Source organism: Pantherophis guttatus, chromosome 2, assembly GCF_059756535.1.
Source record: "Pantherophis guttatus breed Tessera chromosome 2, ASM5975653v1, whole genome shotgun sequence".
NCBI classification, from domain to species: Eukaryota; Metazoa; Chordata; class Lepidosauria; order Squamata; family Colubridae; genus Pantherophis; species Pantherophis guttatus.
The window spans coordinates 35,407,490-35,427,846 of record NC_142064.1 but is presented as its reverse complement, the minus strand read 5'-3'; the positions used below and the strand labels follow the sequence as shown (position 1 = coordinate 35,427,846).

At 34.8% G+C, this 20,357-nt stretch overlaps 1 protein-coding gene across 2 annotated transcripts in view; it reads right to left on the bottom strand.

Moving 5' to 3' along the window:
• CERT1 (ceramide transporter 1) overlaps positions 1–20,357 on the bottom strand; it is a 69,780-nt gene that overhangs the window by 15,146 nt on the left and 34,277 nt on the right. The window contains exons 5-14 of one of the 2 annotated variants that reach the window (XM_034441132.3): positions 19,715–19,853; positions 18,027–18,110; positions 15,443–15,600; positions 11,639–11,731; positions 8,149–8,235; positions 7,661–7,753; positions 7,036–7,110; positions 3,930–4,025; positions 2,893–3,025; positions 2,594–2,664 (exon numbers count right to left, since the gene is read on the bottom strand). In XM_034441132.3, the coding sequence (XP_034297023.1) occupies positions 2,594–2,664; positions 2,893–3,025; positions 3,930–4,025; positions 7,036–7,110; positions 7,661–7,753; positions 8,149–8,235; positions 11,639–11,731; positions 15,443–15,600; positions 18,027–18,110; positions 19,715–19,853 (1,029 nt within the window). The remainder of the gene's footprint in view (positions 1–2,593; positions 2,665–2,892; positions 3,026–3,929; positions 4,026–7,035; positions 7,111–7,660; positions 7,754–8,148; positions 8,236–11,638; positions 11,732–15,442; positions 15,601–18,026; positions 18,111–19,714; positions 19,854–20,357) is intronic. The other variant, XM_034441131.2, reaches the window with a different exon arrangement.

The following is a 20,357-nucleotide window of genomic DNA, read 5'->3' as shown; positions in this document are numbered from 1 at the left end:
GCAGTTCTTGAATTAGTAACACAGTTGTTAAGTGAATCTGGTTTCCCCATTGACTTTGCTTGTCAGAAGGTCACAAAAGGGGATCACAGAGTTCTGGGACACTGCAACCAACATAACTTGTGAGACAGTTGTCAAGCATCCAAATGTACTGTATTTTTCAGAGTATAAGACGCACCTACCTTTTTTGGTGAGGAAAAGAAGAAAAAGAAATCTCCCTCTGCCTCTGAGCAATTTTGCCTCGTTGCAGCAAACAGCAAACAGCCTGCTTTACTTTCATTTTCGTTTTCAGCATAGCTTGATTAGCACAAGGGAAAAAAAATCTGCTCCAGCAATTTATCTCTTTGCAGCAAGCAGCAGAGCCCTACAAAACAGCTGAGAGCAAATCAGCTGAGAGTCGGGAGGCCGATCCAATCAACTTGTGCTAATTAGGCTGTGCTGAAGCTGAAAGCTGTTTTTCTTGCTGTTTGTTTGCAGGGAGGTAACTGCTGCGAGGCAGAGGCCAAAGGGTGTGGGCCAGTGGGTGGGCGGGGCTACATTTGGTGTATAAGACGCACCTAAATTTTCACCCCCTTTTGTGGGGGGGGGGGAAAGGTGCGTCTTATACTCCGAAAAATACGGTAAATCATGTGACCATGAGATGCTGCAACAGTCATAAGTGTGAAATATTGTCATAAATCACTTTTTTCAGTGCCGTTGTAACTTTAAATGGTCACTAAATGAAATATTGTAGGTTGAAGACTTCCTATATTTGGGTTCTACTTCTTCATTTTCCTCCTAACTTTCCCATCTTCACACAGCTATGGTTGTGTGTGCGTGTGCGCATGTATGTGTGTGTGTATTAACCACAATATTCCTCTTATAACACTATTCACACTTTTAATGAAGTAAATTATGCCATGGCCAGAATGGTGTAGTAAATACCAAGATAAAACTGACACACCTAGTTACTGAATGACTCTTCCTCATCATTTTTTCTCTGCTCACCCTAATTCTCAGGTTGTTCTGACCTAGGCTTTCCGAGAGCATGAAGCAGACGCCTTGTCCCGACAAAAACCCCTTTTTATTAAGTTACTGTGAATTATTCTCATTCACATCCAGCAGTCTTTCAAGGGAGAATTTATAGTCACAGACCTTATCTGGCTTGGAGAGCTGCCAGGCCAATATCTTCAAAACCTGGCAAGGAGTCACGAACCAATTAAGCAAACTAATTGTCTCCTGCAAACTCCACTCCCCTTTTGCTCCTCTTTTATTCCCTCTGGGAGAGGCCATTCATTGTCTACCTGTGGCCTTACTCCCAAGTCGACCCTTGTTCTTTAGCCCCCTCTCTGCCTCCGATGCAGAGCCCTCATCAGAGCCTTCCCCAGACTCCAGGACTGGCCCATGTTCCTCCCCAACCTCCTCACTGTCCGAATCTGCTACCAGCACTGCTGGCCACTGGCGGGCCATAACACAGGTTTGAGAATTAATACAGAGGTATGTATAAGGTAATCCTCAAGGTACGACCACAACTGAGACCAAAATTTAGGTTGTTAAGCAAGATAGTTGTTAAGTCCAATTTTACAACCTTTTTTGCCGGGATTGTTATGAATCACAGTACTTATTAAGTGAATCAAGCAGTCATTAAGCAAAATCAGCTTCCCCCCTCGACTTTACTTGTCAGAAGCGCCTGGGAAGGTTACAAATAGTGATCACATGACCCTGAGATACTGCAACCGTTGTAAATATAAACTTGTTGCCAATTTGATGACAAATCACTTTTTTTTTCAGTAATCTAACTTTGAATTATCACTAAATGAATGGTTGTAAATTGAGGACTACCTGTACTAGATATCTTAAGCTGTTGGTCAAAAGATGAGGATGCATTTCATTTAAATAAATAAATGAAGACAATTATAATACATTGTTTAATATAGAGATACTCTTAAGATTCAGAGGTACTTGGTGCTACCTCTGAGCTCAAACTGTTACCTAATTTGGGTAATGAAATGTCTGCAAGTAAACAACCAAGTTCAGAGAGCACCAAGTACCCTTCATTTCAACCCCGAGTTACAAATCTTCTCCTCTATTGATATGGTAAGATTGTGTCTTTACTGCAAAATCAGTTACTCTTCAAGATGAAGATATCCCAATTTGTAGTTTGGTCTTAGCCATTTCTTTGGATAATTAGGGCATGATAATTAGGGCATCATTTTAGAAATATTTTTAAATGATTTAGGAAATGATTTTCTTCCTGTCACCCACTCACAGATACATAGCATCTGGGGAAACACTGAAACTTGGAACTTTGGATACAAAGCTTATGTTCTGTTACTGAGCTATAGTCTCTCCTCAATTATTATTGCACTTAAAAACAAATAAGATCTGAATTGCTTGGAACAAAAATACATGATCAAGATTAAAGAAACTTCTAACCAAATTTTGCAAAACAATAACAAACATCAATCTGTAACTCTATTTTTTCCTGATGATTCAGGCAATGTTCTAACAGGAAAAACCAGTTCAGATAAGACAGAAATTTATAACCTTTAGATGCTTTCTTTCTTCATAGCACTTACACCACTCTGAAGTGTTATGAAACAATGCTAAGTATTACCTTATGTGTTTGGTAGACGATGATTGCATTATCAGCTAGGGTTTCTACAACACGGAAATTTTCAATGGTTGCTAAAGACAAGACAAAAATAAAGAAAAGAACGAAATAATTGAATAATAGCAATAATACTGACACATATCAGTTAGACTAGAATTAGACAGATCTCTGTCCTCTGAATAAGTTAAAACTGTGAGTCCTAGAATTTCCAGACATGTTAGCTGAACATAAGGAACTGGACGAAGTGGGTGTCAATTGAATAGCAGCAAATACAAATAAATAAACAAACTACTTTTACTTACTTTCCCAATCATTGCGAACATCAACATTCCAGAAATAGTGGCAGACCTCATGCCCTGTAACTCCTTTGACTGCATGTGTGGCCTTCAATGGATCTAGAACAATGCCATTTTCTTCTACCTCCCTCCTGTACACCTTTGAATAAATATAAAATATTTAAAAACTTTTTTTTATATTCTTAATTCACTTTTGAAGTTGGTGGAGACAATCCTGGATTAGTAAAATTACGGTAGAAATACCATTCATTTAAATATAGAACATAAGAACTGACTTGCTGGATCACACCAGGTCCCATCTTATTGTGGCATTTTTTTTCTCACACGGATGCCTCTAGGATATTCACAAGTTGGGGATGGATATATAACGTGTCCCTCTATTGTTCCTCTGTTATTGGCATCTGTAGATATGCTGCCCCCCATGCTAAAGGTAACTGAATTTTTAAAGGCAGTAGGCCTTGATAGACCTGTCTTCAATGAATATATTTAGTTCCCTTTAATCCTATCCAAGTTAGTGGTTATCACATCTACTGATAATTAATTTCACAGGTTAATTATGCTCTGTACAAAGAAATGCTTCATTTTGTTCATTTTAAATATTGTTTCAATCAACTTTATAAGTTCTAATATTTTGACAGGAGAAAAACTTCCATTTTTTCCATTCTATGTAAGATTTCATTCAGTTTAATCATGTCTCCACTTCATATCCTTTTTTTAAGCTACAAAGTTCCAAACATTCCAGCCTTTTCTAGTACAGAAGGAAATTGAGTTCTCTGAGAATTTTTGGAATATTTTTATGCTTTCCTAGTACTCTCATATTCAAGTGTATAGACTAGAACTGTAAACACTATTTTGGACAGAGAGAAACAAAGTAATATGCATTCTAAATAGCAAAAACAAATAGCAGCTTAAAGCTGGAACCAAAGCTGGAGATCCAATTTCAATCTTTTTACTGAATTAATATCCTCAGGGAAATTAGCAACTCTTTGTCTAAATTATTATATATTTTAACATATTTATAAAATTTGAAATATTCTGTCTACCTTCATTTCACCTTCTTCAACTACTAGTTGCCAGTTAGCATCACCCCCTACATCCTGTAACGAGTATGTCATGTGGTTCTGCACCATCTCTTCCACCTTTCAAAACAAAACAGGAATAAATTAAAAATACATTTATGGAATGTTTTTAGCTCTTCTGTAGCCTGGAGATAATCACATGATTGCCTAGAACATGCCATTAAATAAATCATTGTATAAGTAAATACATAAGTAAAATGACTGTGCAAAAATATATTACAAACAAAGAAACAGACTTGGGCAAAGATCTTCCATAATCAGGCAGGCAGGCAGGCAGGCAGGCAGGCAGGCAAGCAAGCAAGCAATCAAGCAAAGCAAGCAAGTAAGCAAGCACAAATACATGGAATTCAAACAAAAATTCTCTTAATCACAATGCATTAATTTTTTTGTTGTGCCTCTTTAGGAAACAATTTATATTAATATGATTTCTGGATATATTTAAACAGACTTAAATTGACATGTTAAATTTAAGTAAATTTAAAAGTAAATATTCAAACTGGGTCTAAATAGGGAGTATGCTCTCATTAGCGTTAGGAACATTTGCTAGACTATTTCAAATTACCAGCAATCCATGTGCTTATCAATATACCTATCTCAATCTGCTTATCTCTGCTCTACTGTACCTTATATGACATTAGAGAACACCACTAAATGACTTTCTTTTCTATAATCAAATATCCTTAGAAAGATATGACCTATTTGTTTATAAAATCACACAGCAATCAACCTAAGACTCAAAATTATTCAAAATTAAGAAAGTAGACTCGAGAACCACTAAGAAAGTCTACTTTGTAGAAACTGTACTGCTTAAAAGCTTAATCGATTGACTGATTCACATTTTAAAACAGGAACCTTCGTTTGATATAGAAGCACTACTCTGAACACTATGCAAAAGTAAAAGAACACAGTTAATCATTCCCAAAGCCAAACAGTCTTCAATCAAGTCTCTTTCCTACTGCTAAGTATCTTAAGTTTTCTGTGTACAAGTAATTTAAATACTGTACCAAGTAACAGGAACGTTTCCAGCCTCATAAATTATATAAGTTGTTCCAATTTTGCAGTCTTTTCCTGTCTATTTGATAAATTTTATTACCTGAATAATTTATTTTATTCTACTAGCAAAAGAAAAGCCCAGCTTGCTATGCAATATGCTGAAGCACTGTTTTCAATTACCACTTTGGTTTTTAAGGCAATATCTTTCAACATCTTCATAACTCTAAAGGTTAACAGATATTTCAAGGAAAATCTTGATTCTTTGGAATTATATACTTTTTTTCTATATACACACTAGAACCACATTACTTGCAGTATGATTTTATTCATGCCAGTATTTTATAATTGAATGAAATAGACATAATGGAAATCTACCTACATATTTATTGTTTCTTAAAGCTAACTCAACTCTGTTTGAAATTTTACAGAGAGGTCACATGTAATCAATAATTTTTAAAATTCTTGCATAAAAATGGAGGAACTGTGTTTGGCAAACAGCACACACATTTTAGAATCTCACAGACAAATTGCTCAATTTAAGAGTATTCTCTGAATTAGCAATTATTAGTTTGAATAGTAAATATTTGGCCTGATCTGAAGTTGTTGCATAGTCTTGTATCTAACATCATGTCTGCTTCCAATGATCGTTAGTTATTCACAAATCCATTATTAGGCTTTCATCTTAATACAAATTCTATCATACTAATTTCAATTATCAAATGACAACTAAACAACCATGCTAAGTTTTGTAAAACAAACTCGTCCTGAAAGCAAAGACAACAGTTGATATTGTAGTTTTTGCTTTCTGTTATGGTACATTCCTGAACTTTTTAAGATCATAAAGGAAAGTTTCAACTTTTTAACTTTAGACACAATAAAGAATCAAAGAAAAAGATGTCTGCATTTTAAGACAACCTTCATTTTAAAAAAAAAGTATCATAGCATACAATAAGATGGGTAGAAATGTTCTTTCTTCCTGCCATATATTTTACATAATACTGTTGAATTAGTCTATGCTAGTAAATAAATGTCATTTTGAATTCTATGTTGTAAAAATAATCTTCAATTACTAGATAATTATTCAAAAGCAAAAAGCAGATAACCCTTGGTAATATGAAGACTGGAAAAAATATCTCCAAATTCTTTCTCTGAATTCTAATATCTTGCAGAAGTCAAACTGCAATATCAAAGAGCTAAATACAGAAACATCAACAACCACAAGGTTTTGGATCTCTAGCCTGTGTTATTGGGAATTATAAAAACTTTTAAAACATTCCTCTTTGACTCAGTTCTTAGAATCTTACATGGGCTTTCTTTAAAATAGTTTTTAGTCTTTAGAGGGATATTCTCTCCAAAGACCATAGAATCAAATTGTTAAGTAAATATTTAGAAAAAGCACCATGTTATACATAGGTTATTTAAGGAGAGATTTATTTATATTGGAAGCTGGATTTAGAGTCTGCATAGTTTCTTTAAGTTCTTTTAAAAAAATTAACAAATTTGAGAAGTCTTCTCCAACTTGGAGGTTAAAAACAGAGGTGTTGGGCACATGACAAACATTGAACAAGAGTGAAAAAAAGATGAGTGTTACTCTGAACCAATGTAACTTTCTCATGCCACGATCCAAACGTCAGATGAAAATTCACATAGTAGATAGATCTCCAACTCAAAGTACTTAAATGTTGGAGCATCAGAATCTTGAATTAATATGAATAATTTTTGTCTTGACAACATTAAGTATGTAGGTTGAAGAATTAAATTTTCTGAATATTGTACAGTGTTTGAAAAATTGCAAGAATATAAGGGACATTACTTAAATCACAAGTATTGTTTTTTACAGAATGGAATAAAACACATTTGGAACGTCTTGAATTGATATGCAACAAAACTTTTTCACAATTGTATTTACCTTCCTCCTACTCACTACTAGAATATACAGTTCCTTCCTACAGTTTATGTGCACTTTGTTTAAAACAAGCGTAAATGATTAACATAACAAGAAGAAAAGAAGTGACCATGAAGGTGAAATACAGCAAGAAGATATGGTAAAGCCACTCTGCATGTAGAAATACAGTACCTGGGAGCTGAATCTGTGATCATCAGAGGTACTGACTAGATCAATGGAAGACATGGAGGAAGAGCGACTATAGGGCTAACAGAGACAGACAAAGAAAAAACCAAGTAATCAGAACAAAGGCACAACAGAGCATTTTGTACCAACTTCCACGCACAAGATTATGAAGAAGAAACAAAAGCACCATAAGCAGCAAGTACAGCAGCAAATGCTGACTTCATGCACCTATTATGTATTATACTCCAAACACTGCTCAATAAAGAATTCTTTCTCAGAATACTAAATATTGTTGCCTAGGTTTGGTATACAAGATGTGTTCACTAATTCATAATAAACCATTCTCTAACAGAGTGAAAAATGAAAGCTTGCAGAAATCTAGGAAAATAAAAGTCCTCCTTATTACAGTTTAGTTAAACTTAATTTTGAAACATGCACGCTTAGCTGAAAAATATTTCTTAAGTTCATCAATGCAGCATAAGTATTTTTTCTTCCAGCAGATAGTATAGCAGTTTGAATGGCTTTATTCATACATAATAGGATCTTTACATATTACATAACCATAATCTATTATGTTAATTGGAAAACAGAATTGACTCAACTTTCAGGTCACATTTTGGAAGCATCTTACCTTTTGGACAAATCTATGATTCCCCACTCCAGAAAAAGCATCACCAGGTGGCAGGGAAGTTGGCCAGTGTAATCTGACTTTTTCACTTTGGGACTATAGGAACAAACATATATATATATATGTATATATTTATTATCCTAGAATTTTGGATGTACCATGAAAACATTAAATAATTTGAAAAATAATTCTCAGTAATTGGCACATTATGGCTCTCCGTCTTCCAAGTTAAGAACACAAAGCCTTAAACATAATTCCTGCATAATACCAAACAGCAATTCTCTTACTTTAATGTAAACAATTAAGAAAAAATATTAGTACAAAATAACTTATAAAAGTAATAAAGGCAGGATTAAAAAACAAACAAACAAATATGGTCCTATTCATTCTGAAGCCCATGAACTGTATACTGTAGATGATATTTACTACAGTATGTGTGTTCTAAAAGGGGCCATGATATAACATAGTAGAACTTCATCTGCTAATATTACCTGTTCTTCTATTTTGTCTTGACGATCTAGAGCAGCTTCAACAGCATCAAAGAATTCTTCTTCATTAATCAAACTGTTGGGACCTTCCTATAGCAAAAATCAATAGAAAGTAAATTCAATAGCAGGTGCAAAATTAAGACAGCTCAAAAGTATACTGCAAATCAGGGTGGATAAAAATCGATGATTTAATTTTTTTTTAAAAAAATAGATTTTTAAAATTTAAATTGGATTTTTTTAATTTAAATTGATTTTTTTTTTATTTTTATCAAATTTATTTTAATAAAATGCTTTTGGAGTAAACATCTATCTAAAGACATCTATTTAAAATACATTAATAATTTAGTTTCTTCAGCATGAAATGGAGCTTAGTAATGTAGCATGAGGCTGAATATTCTGCAATATTGGGACTCTCAGTGAGTCAACAGCGGGTCAGAGGAGGAGCCGCTGTGGGACAAAGATGACAGTTGCTCTTTAAAAATTATGATTTAAACCCACTTGATATGAATCAAGCCTTTTTACTAGTGATTTAAAAATTTAAATTGACTTGATTTAAATCAAATCTACCCTGCTGCAAATAAATAAAAACACTGCACCAGATTTCTTTGGATCTGCTTATATTATTATTTTTAGATACGTTATCAGTTTGAAAAGAATATGGGGCTTTATTATTTTGTAATAATATTAAACATGTCTGAATCAACATATAACTAGGAAACCATACTGTTTAGAGGAGAGAGAGAAAAAACAAATCAACTAATTATAAATAAAAACAGGTTCACTCTTCGAGTAGAAGACAAGAGGCCCACCCTAAGTGAAATATAACAGAGAAGACAAAGCAGTAGAGACCTATTTATGGGACAGAAATTGTTTAAACTATAAAATCCTGTACACAATTGACATCCTTTGACTTATTACCTTATATAGGCAAACAGAAAAGAAGAACTGCCTAGAATTTGACAAGTAAATGTTACATAAAGATAGAAATAAATACATCTATAAGTTTCAAAAATTAAAAAAACAGGGTATGATCCAGTCAAAACTAGAACAGGCCATATTACTTTGAATGAAATACTAAAAATATGCTTAACTTTTATTTCTATAAAAATAGTTCAGCAATTATCTCTGAACAATGCACACTTGCCCTGACCATTTAGAAATATGATACATTTTTTATTTGTTAAATTTATTTGCCGTTCATCTCACCATGAGGTGACACTGGTCAGCTTAAAATGCTAAAAATAAAACAATAACAATAATATATAAATAAAACATTATAAAATACAAATTATCAGCTATCAGTAAAATATGAGAAGGGAAGGAGTAGGATGAGCGGCGGGAGGGGGGAGGAGTGGTATCTGTGATTAATCTATTGACCCCCTCCAGCATGATGTTCCCCCATTGGAGCCTCAGGCCAACTAACAGAGCCAAGTCTTTCAAGCTCTTCTTGTGGAAGGTCTATCTCTTCAAGGGGGCAAAATGTTCTAAAGGGTATCAGTGATGGCAGAGAAGGCTCTTCTGGACCCTGCCAGGTGGAATTCCTCGGCCAATGGGGGTCTGCAGCATATCTCCTCTGCTGGCACCTGTGGGATGGGCCAATCCCAGTGGGATGAGATGGTTCCTCAAGGAATCTGGACCTGTGCCATGAATGGCTATTATCCTTGCCTGCAACAAGCACCTTTGCTCCTTTCATTTGGGATAACAAAGGCCATGAACAGCATTCAGCCCTAAAAGCATTCATCAAAATTTTCTTCTAGGGAAAACTTTTTCCCCTTTACCAGCTTACCCATGCAGGCATTAAATAAAGTCATGAAAGATATCAATAGTCTTTTCATATTTTCTATCTTTATATCTAGATTTCTTCTCTTAATGGAAGATATCTATCCATGAATAAAATGCATCAAGATGAGAAGGATTAAATGGAGATGATAAATAAACATGCAGATTTTCAAACCATGAAAATCTGGCTCAATGAATATCTAAGCATTTACACACAGTAGTAGGATACTTAGAACTGCAGAAAAAATAATCGCAACCAGCCTGCCTTCCACTGAGGTTCTGTATACTGCACAAGTCAGAAAGACAGCTGAGAAAATATCTGCAGATCTTTCACATCCTGGACATAATCTATTTCAACTTCTCCCCTCAGGACGCCACTTTAGAGCATTGCATAAAAACTAGATACAAAGATGTTTTTTTCCCTGTGCCATCACTCTGCTGAACACTTAATTCTCACAGTAAAGTCTCTCATTCTCATCTTTTCTCATCTTTTCATTTTTCCTATTATCTTCTCCTATTTGTTTATGACTTATCAATTGTTGTTTGTAATTTATGATTAATGATTGTAACTATGATTATGAACTATAACCTATTTCTTGCTGTTTATATGTACATTGTGAGCTTATGCACTGGAGACAAATTCCTTGTGCGTCCAATCATACTTGGCCAATAAATAATTCTATTCTATTCTGTTCTGTTCTGTTCTGCACTGTTCTATTCTAATGCTAAAAAAACATGTTACAAGAAAGGTAACCCAATCATTAATGAACAAAGTACAAAGACAGATTTATTTTCTCTATACTTTTTGTTCATTTCAATGTCACATTTATTTATTTATTTGTTAATTTTATTTGCAGCCTACCTCGTTGTGGGGCTACTCTAGGCAGTTTACCTAGCAGTAAAAACAGAGAAATTAAAAGAACTGTAAACATAATAGTAGAAAAATGAAGCAATAAAATAAACAAATAAACAATGAAAATATGAGATTAGAATATAGGTGGAGGGAAGCAAGGAATGCAGGGGGAGAGGTGGGGTTTGCTATCTATCTAATAGCCTCCTCCAGTGTGGTAATCCCTCATTGGGTCCTCAGCCAATTTGCAGAGCCAGATCTTCAGGCTCTTATGGAAGGATAGGAGGGCGGGGCCAGATGTCACCTGGGTGGGGGAGGAAATGTTCCAAAGCACCCACCCTTCTAGATCCCAACAGCCAATATTTTTTTTACTGATGGAATCTGTGGTAGGCCCTCTCTGCCAGCATGAGTGGGGTGAGTCTGATCTAGAAGGACAAAAGTATTTTTGGAGTTACAGAGCTGAATCTAATGGAGTTCATCATTTACAATACTCCTTTACATAATTTCATATTTTATCTTATTCAAGTTGTTCATAATGATTACAAAACTGAAAGGTAAAATATATTGCTTTTCTAAGCTTTCTTATAAGCAGGATTGATAATTTGGAAGAGTAGTATACGTTTTAAATATACAACATTTAATACATAGAACACAATGAGAGCACTGGGGGCTCTTATTGCTTTTTCACTGTGTACCGAACTCTTGTTTCTGGATATTCTTAACTGAAGGTAAATAATGAACAAACCAATACAAGAATGGACCTTTGTTGCTCAATATTTAAGTACCTATTTGAATCTACATTTAATGGTAGTATATAAGACCAGGCTTGGCTTTAAAAGAGAAAACATGCAGATAAATGCATACCTCATAATCTGGTCCTCCAAAATGAGATTTTTTTTTTAGTTCTGTCATTGCATTTTTGTATGCTTCCTCTATTCGCCTCCTTTTTTCAACCTCCTACAAGAATATTAAAAAGAAACAATATGTTTTAGTCTTAAACAATTCAAAACTTTGTTAGACTTTTATAAGTTACTGCATCACACTATAAAGTATAATAGTAAGGTACACTCTAATTACAGTAAATGGAATTTACATAAGGAAATTAAGAAGGAACTTTTGCTTTGGGAACAATTAGTTTCAGTCTTTAGCTATCTAAAACTCTTAACTAAATAAAGATAATATAGCAATGAAAAACAAAGGAGAAAACCCAAAGAAATGTTATACATTTACTGCCTGTTATAAGGTATTCAGTGATTGCCCTTGCCCTCAACAGAAACCATCAACTGGGGAGGGTCCAAACTATCATTTATTAGTTCTAAAGTTAACAAGTTATAATGAGTCACTGTACCCAGAAAAGTCAAGAGCAAGACCACAAGGTCGCATAGCTCTTATACAGAATGTTGATTAAAGACAGTTTGAGTATCTGTATACATTAGCAGATCTCCCACCATTACAGATTCCCAGGAAGGAAACATAGTAGTTTTGATATATTAGTTGAGCCAAAGATTTGTTAAAAGGCTGACCCTGAGTTTACAATGAAAGAAGCAGCGACATGGAGGCTCAGGGGCATATATATTTAAATGCTACCACTTTTAAAGTGTGACCTTTGCAATCAGCTAGTTGGAACCAGTCATAGATTGTCAAAATAATAAAACCAGATACCTAAAAGTGCTACATGAGAGATACTACACAGAACATCCATATATAAAGGGAAAAAAACCCCCATAAAACCACATCTATATACCATATTTTTCAGAGTATAAGACGCACCTTTTTTCCCCCTAAAAGGGGGTGAAAATTTAGGTGCATCTTATACACCAAATGTAGCCCCGCCCCCCACTGGCCCCCACCCTTTGGCCTCTGCCTCGCAGCAGTTACCTCCTTGCAAACAAACAGCAAGAAAAAACAGCTCCTTTCAGCTTCAGCACAGCCTAATTAGAACAAGTTGATTGGATTGGCCTCCTGACTCAGCTGATTTGCTCTCAGCTGTTTTGCGCAGGGCTCTGCTGCTTGCTGCAAAGAGGTAAATTGTTGGAGCAGATTTTTTTTTTCCTTGTGCTAATCAAGCTATGCTGAAAATGAAAATGAAAGTAAAGCAGGCTGTTTGCTGTTTGCTGCAACGAGGCAAAATTGCTAGAGGCAGAGGGAGATTTCTTTTTCTTCTTTTCCTCACCAAAAAAGGTAGGTGTGTCTTATACTCCGGTGAGTTTTATACTCCAAAAAATACGGTAAGTATGCATTCCATATGTATGTATAAGAATGCATCCCATATATATGTGTGTGTGTGCATTCCAACTTTTAGAATGAAGCTTTTCATTGTCACTTCTTTATGTTTGTATTTCTTTAGGATGCAGAAATACAAACACAATGCAGAGTACATGAAAAATTTCTTCAAACTATTTGTCAAGAGACAGGAACACAGAGGCAATAATTATACAGTAAACGTGGTTGAATTGTCAGGTGCAGCAAGCTTATCTATATATGTAGAGTTCAAGATAACTACTTTATTATATTCTGCACATTATATAGCAATATCCCCAGACTGCTTGCCTTCTCTTGGTAACAAATAAGGTTTTATGGAGTTTAGGGTAGAGTCAGTTCTGAATCTCTTGCAGCTACATAAGGATTCAAAGCTAATTCCCCACTTGAGACCTTCTTTCTACTGGCTTGGTGTTTCCTAACATAAATGCTGTTTTTAGTCAATCTTGCGTCCCTTTCTGGATCGGGACTCGTTAAATACGGTCACTCATGCCCTCGTCACTTCCCGCCTGGACTACTGCAATGCTCTCTACATGGGGCTCCCCTTGAGGAGCACCCGGAGGCTCCAGCTGGTCCAGAATGCGGCTGCGCGGGTGGTTATGGGAGCGACTTGGCGCTCCCATGTGACCCCCCTCCTGCGCGAGCTGCACTGGCTCCTGGTGGTCTTCCGGGTGCGCTTCAAGGTTTTGGTTACCATCTTTAGAGCGCTCCATGGCTTAGGACAGGGGTATCTACAAGACCACCTTCTGCCACCAGTAGCCTCTCACCGACCAGTACGTTCCCATAGAGAGGGGTTCCTCAGGGTGCCGTCAGCCAAACAGTGTCGACTGGCGGCTCCCAGGGGGAGAGCCTTTTCTGTGGGGGCACCTGCCATCTGGAACGAGCTCCCCCCGGAGATATGGAGGATCCCGGATCTGCGCACTTTCCGCCGTGCCATCAAAACATTTCTATTTCAGCAGGCCGGCCTGGCCTAACCTCTCTTTTAAATTGTTTTTTAAAAATTTTTAAATTTTTAAATTTTAAATTTGTCTTGAATTTGGGGTGTTTTAAATTTTGTTTTCTGGGCCAATTATTTAATTGTATTTTAATGATTTTTTAACATTTGTATTATATGTATTTTATTTGGCTGTTCACCGCCCTGAGTCCTTCGGGAGTAGGGCGATATACAAATTCAATAAATAAATAAATAAATAAATAAATAAATAAATAAATAAATAAATAAATAAATAAATAAATAAATAAATAAATAAATAAATCTAATATAATGGAATTCCTTCAACTCTACTTTTTCAATTACTCAAATTCCAAAGTAATATATCCTTCAAAATCTTATAACTAAATATATGATATTATGTATAATACAATTAAGTATTTGCAAGCCAGAGGTCATCAAAGCTTTTGGAAATAAGTCAATAAGTGAAAATATTCAAATGAGATATTAATTCTATTCCAATTATCAAAGGGTTGAGAGGTGATATTCTTCCAATGGTTTGTTTATGTGTATTTCTCTTTAGCCAGGTTCTTCCTATGTAAGATTTTTATGCAGCCCTAGTTCAGTGAAATCACAATCCACTAGTTTCTAGGCTTTTTTCTGGCAGCCAGCAAGCATCCTGCTGCCCATTGGGAGACTAAGGAGACTAAGATAGATCTATTTTGGACTTATTAGTCCTCATCAGTTAGCCACACCCTCATCCCATGTATCCTCCCTGTAAAGGTATAGTATTTTTCTTTTCTTTTCATAGGTCTTTATGTGTATTTCTCTTTAGCCAGGTTCTTCCTACGTAAACCAAGATTTTTATGCAGCCCTAGTTCAGTGAAATCACAATCCACTAGTTTCTAGGCTTTTTTCTGGCAGCCCATTTCAGAACAAATTGACAATTTATTCATACCTTCAAAAGTCTCAGTATTTAACATTTCCTAAAGTAAACTGCCTAAAAAAAACAAAGATGGTGAGGCCTATAATGAATAAGAGACATGGCAGAATTCAGGAAAATATATTTCAAAAACAAAACTGTTTCTGTCTGCATTAAGTTTCTTTAGACTCAATCACAACCAAAATAAAAAACAAATATTAAAGTACATTTCAGATTTATACAATCTAATCCAGAAATGAAAGTTATCCATATGCATTTATGTTTGAACTGCATATCCAACACAGCTCAGAGATTTTCCTTTGGTTCCACATAAGATTTCTGAAGCCTATGTTTTAATTCTATTTAAGTAAAAGTAGATGATTTGTGCATGGAAAACCAAAATGGAATGTGCAACATTTGCTAACGTGTTAATGCAGATGAAGACGTTTTCAGAGCTGTTGTCCTTGTTATACATAACTGAATGTAAATACAGGTCAATACATGTGAAGTTTTTTAAAAATCACAATTTAATCCTTGCACAAGTTAAGAGCCTTACCTTATCCAACCTTTTCTGCCAACTCTCCTCACGTTTTACCATTAATTCAATACAATGGGAAAGTGTAGCAAGGATTCCAGCTGTTGTTGCTTTGAACGTTATAGCTTCACCTTTAAAATCTATACCATTTATTCCCTTGGGTGTAACATGTGGAAACACTAAAAAACAGATTATAGATATATCAGTACAAACCTTGGTTACTCAAATGAATGTTACCTGAAAAAATAGGCTGTGTGCCTATACACAGCAAAACATATGACAATTAAAGTTCATTTGGAGAATACATAGGGAAAATTCAGTAGGAGAAATGCCTTCTTCAAACTATATTCTTGTGTATTCTGTTTCTCAGTGCTTTAACTCTACTTTGAAAAAATGTGTGGGTGGCAGGAGTGTTAATATTCTTGTAACAATTGTAGTTTGGCAGCTCAAAGTGCGATTTAATTAAAACAGAACCACCTTAAAAGCTAGAAGATACAGCACTTAAAACCAATAATTAACATGCATTTGAATCTAATAATGAACTATAAAAGCAACTGAAAAATAATCAGGGCACGGTAATAATGTCCTTAAAAAATGGAAGGACATTATAATATACGGTACCAAAACAGATTAACTTTCCATAGCTACAGCTGATTTCAGTATTTCACTGCAACAGCCATCTGTTGCTAAGCTTGTTTGAATAAATGATCTATTTAAAAGTATATGAGGTAGAATGTTACAAAAATACATCAATATATATTAAGGATGGAAAAATGTATCATTCAAAACATGTTAGATGTTGTCATATTAAGACTGGGCGTCTCCATTTGCTAAGAGCTGGGATTTAATCAGTTAAGATCAATATATGCTACCGGTATACCTAAAACATTTATGTCAGATGTTTTTTAATAAAATATACATTTGTTTGTATAATCTAGTTAATGAGTCAAGCCCATCCCAACTCCAAACCACCATATGTTTTCAGTTTCCTATTTGGCAAGAAAAGAAAGACCAAAAAAAATGACTGACTGTATGGAAAAAAATCCCAAAATCTAGATTTTAAAATAAATTTTATTTTAAGTAAATTGTTATGGCAATAACAATGCATAATAGAGTTATATAACTTGGATTACAACTTGAAAATACAAAATATTTTAGCATAACAAATAAGATATAAGAAATAAGATAAAAGTTAAAAAATAGTTCATTAATAAAAACAAAATGCAGTTAATAATTAAAACACTCCTGAAGGCTAGCAAAGAATATATCTAATGAACTTCAAGGCATATTAAGAAAGTAGAATAATAAATGCATAAATGATATGAAGTATACTGCAGGTTTTCCATATACAGTGGCAGTACTATACTCTTACGGTATTATTAAAAACAGTTTTATCCTGAAGGCTGTTAATATAATATGTAGGTCAAATATAGCATTACTAGAAGAAATTACCTAGCTTAATATCATAATCAAAGTGAAAACTAAGCAGTATCAAAATGGAGTCTTCTGTCTCGTTAGTCTTATAAACTTTTTGAAACAAAATTCTGGCTTATGCTCTGAAGAAGCAGAAAGGGTATCAGGCAGACAGTTCTGTGAGAAAAATATTACATTTAAGATAGATCACCTCTAATAAGATCTTATATTTAGTAACCATAAAATTGGTGTCACTAATATAGGTAGAACATCTCTCTATAGGGAAATGGGAAAAAAAGGGGAAATATCTGAATAGCATTCTGAAACCAACTAGGCTCGTTGAACAGATATTGGTCAATAACTTCACAAAGTCCTCCTAGACTATTTGTGTCTGGTTTCTAGGCAGTCGTCAAGGTAGAAACTACATTACAATAATCTAATATGATGTAAGCATAGCATGAGTGACAATACCTCAGATGAACACTTATCAACAGCAGAAATAGGCATCACCAATAAGAAATGTTTCTGAATATAAACACAATGTAGTTGCAGCCGTAGAATATCAAGCATTCTACTTCTGTTCCAACACAGACTGCCACGCCTTAAGTTCTATTGTTTTATTTATGAAAGTATCAACATCATTGAAATCAAATTTTAAAAGTGTTATAAGCTGCCTTGAATAGAATTAATACTTAGGCTTTTTCTTAAACAAGACTTGTCCCTAAACTTATAAGAGTGTATATAACAGGGGAAAAAAGACTGAATAAAACCATTCTGAAATTAGCAAGTAAGAACAGGGTTATTAATTTTATAAAACTGCTAAATAGTTTCAGTAACTATTAGTTAAATGTATGGTTCGATCCTATATCCATTTACTTATGAGTAAATCTATCGAATTAAATAACAATTATCTGGTAAACATTAGATAGCATTGCAAGTTTCTATAGAAATGTTAATTTCTTTTAAAGCTTTATAATTTTAAGTAAAATGTCTTAAAATTATAAAATGCAAATTAGTATATTGCATATCTTCTGAGCATTTAAAATAAAATACATATTTAATTAAAATATATATGATTTTGTTTGTTGGCATGTTTATCATACGATGTTAAATTACTTCATGATGTACTCATGAAGTACTCAAAGGATCATTAATTAAGCATTTCTATTATAATGTATTTAAGTATACCTACATTTTTCTTTACTTCCATTAGTATTATGCAAAAACTCTCCATCTGAACGTGTTGTAGGAAAATCATCTTCATCATCTTCTACCACTACAACAAAGAAATTGATTGATTACTAATATGCATAGCATAGAATCAGAAGATAGCAAAGAAATAATTTTATGTCAAATGTGTCAGCTAGCTAGCACTTCTGTATTAGTAAACCATGAAAACATTTTATTAAATCAATACCCAAGCAAAATATAAATTCTATGCATCTTACTAAATATTCATACCTGCATACTTTTATATACATCAAATAGGAAATTAATATTATTAAAAATTCAAATGCTAGAAGAAATAGTTTTAATTCAGCTTACTAATGGACAGGTGGGGAAGAGATGAATGTTACTGTGAAACACCAGTTAAGCAATAAAGCTAAGGGGATCTTTAATCATATCCCTTATTAGTATGCTGCTTTGATTTCATGACTTTATTTGCTATATGATTTCGATTTCCCACTGAAAATAAAAGCCTCTCCTGCCCAATCATCACAGACAGGAATTGACCTTGAAGGAAGAAGGCAAATCAGCACAACACCATGCCATCCAACCCCTCTGTGCTGATCCAGAAGGACACTATAGTTGATGGTATCAAAAGCTGCTGATAAGTCAAGTAGGAGAAGGATGGTTACACTACCCCATTCCACCCAAGGCATAGGTCATCCAAAAGCAGAATCAATGCTATTTCCATTCCATACCCAGATCTGAATCCTGGTTGAAAAGGATCCAGGCCTCTGAAGCTATTATGTAACTATCTTTTCTATTACCTTCCCCAGAAAGGGAGAAGAGTCAATGGACAAAAGTTTTCTAATACAGTGGGATCCAGCTATGGCTTCTTGAGAAGGGAGCAAACAACTGTCCATTTAAGAAGCAAAGGAACAACCCCTTCACTCAAAGAACAAATAACCACCACCAGAATGCATTCACATGACACCCTGTGGGTCACATTAAGAACACTTGAGAGGGATTAATCTAAAAAAACACGTGGCCAAGCTCACAGTCCTGAGGACTCTGTGCACTTCCTCAGATCCAACAGATTCAAACCACTCCCAGACAACCAGCAAGGCTCTTCTCTAGGCATCTCTTCTGGCCAGCATGCAACTGGGAATGAATTCCAGTGACTTTATGTGATAGATGCTACATAAATTCTCCTGCACACCCGTCAGAGGATCTCCACACCTCCCTTAGCCAGGTGGGCCTGTGTCACCTAAAACAGGGTTAAGGCATGACAATAAGGGCAGAAAAGTAGTGGAACTTCACTATCTGAATGTAGGTCTTAATAGCAACTCTAATTTATGTTCAGATGAGTCTGTCCTTTACTGAGCACCAGTGATGCTCTAGACACCTTGCATTCCATCAGGTCTTTCATAAACATGAGGAGTGATGAGATCCCTGAGAGGAGACAGGTCACATGGGCATGATCTGATCAAAGGCCTCAGCTGCCTTATTCCAATCAGCAACCAAGGCTTTGGATGGAATATGTAGCAGACCAATCGGGATAACACGCAGCTCCCTAGGAAACTGTTCTGGGTCCATTATAGTCACCATAGTTTTATAAGATCATATTACACCACCTAAAATGAATGTTAATTTGCAATATATACCATTTTAGAGTGACGGAATCATTTAGTTTAAACATATTTAAATTAATACCTTTATCTCTCTGAAGTTCATCCTTGGAGACAGCATCGGCACAGGCATCAAAGTATTTCTGTAATGTATCAACTTGTCTGCACAATATATCTCTGAAGGTTTCCATTTCAGCAAGCTTCTCACGCAAACTGTGGCCCTTCTGAAAATTGTTAGTAAAATGTTCCATTATATTAACCCAAATATATATTCATACTTTTAACAATGTGTTAATTCAGTACACATACACTATATATATATATCGCTGATAAAGAAATAAAGGGAGACTAGTATAGATCTATTTCAAGCTATTTAGCTGTCATCAGCTAGCCATACCCTTACTTGGATTTGAACTTGGATTTGAGGCCAGGTGCCTCGATAGAAAAACACTATACACACACACACACACACATCTTTTAACATTTGTATATTTAAGTTATTGAGATCACATCATATCTGAGCATTTATTTTATGTATCTTGTCTATTAATTCAATGACCATAAACATTTTAAAATGTCCTTTACATATGCAACCAAGTATTCGGGTTGGTATAACTGTTTAGGAACAGCACAAAAAACATACATTTGAGAGTTATATAGCATTGCCCTAAAGTAATGCCAGAGGAATTCAGAGATCTACAGTACTAAATCATGAGGCAATTCTTATT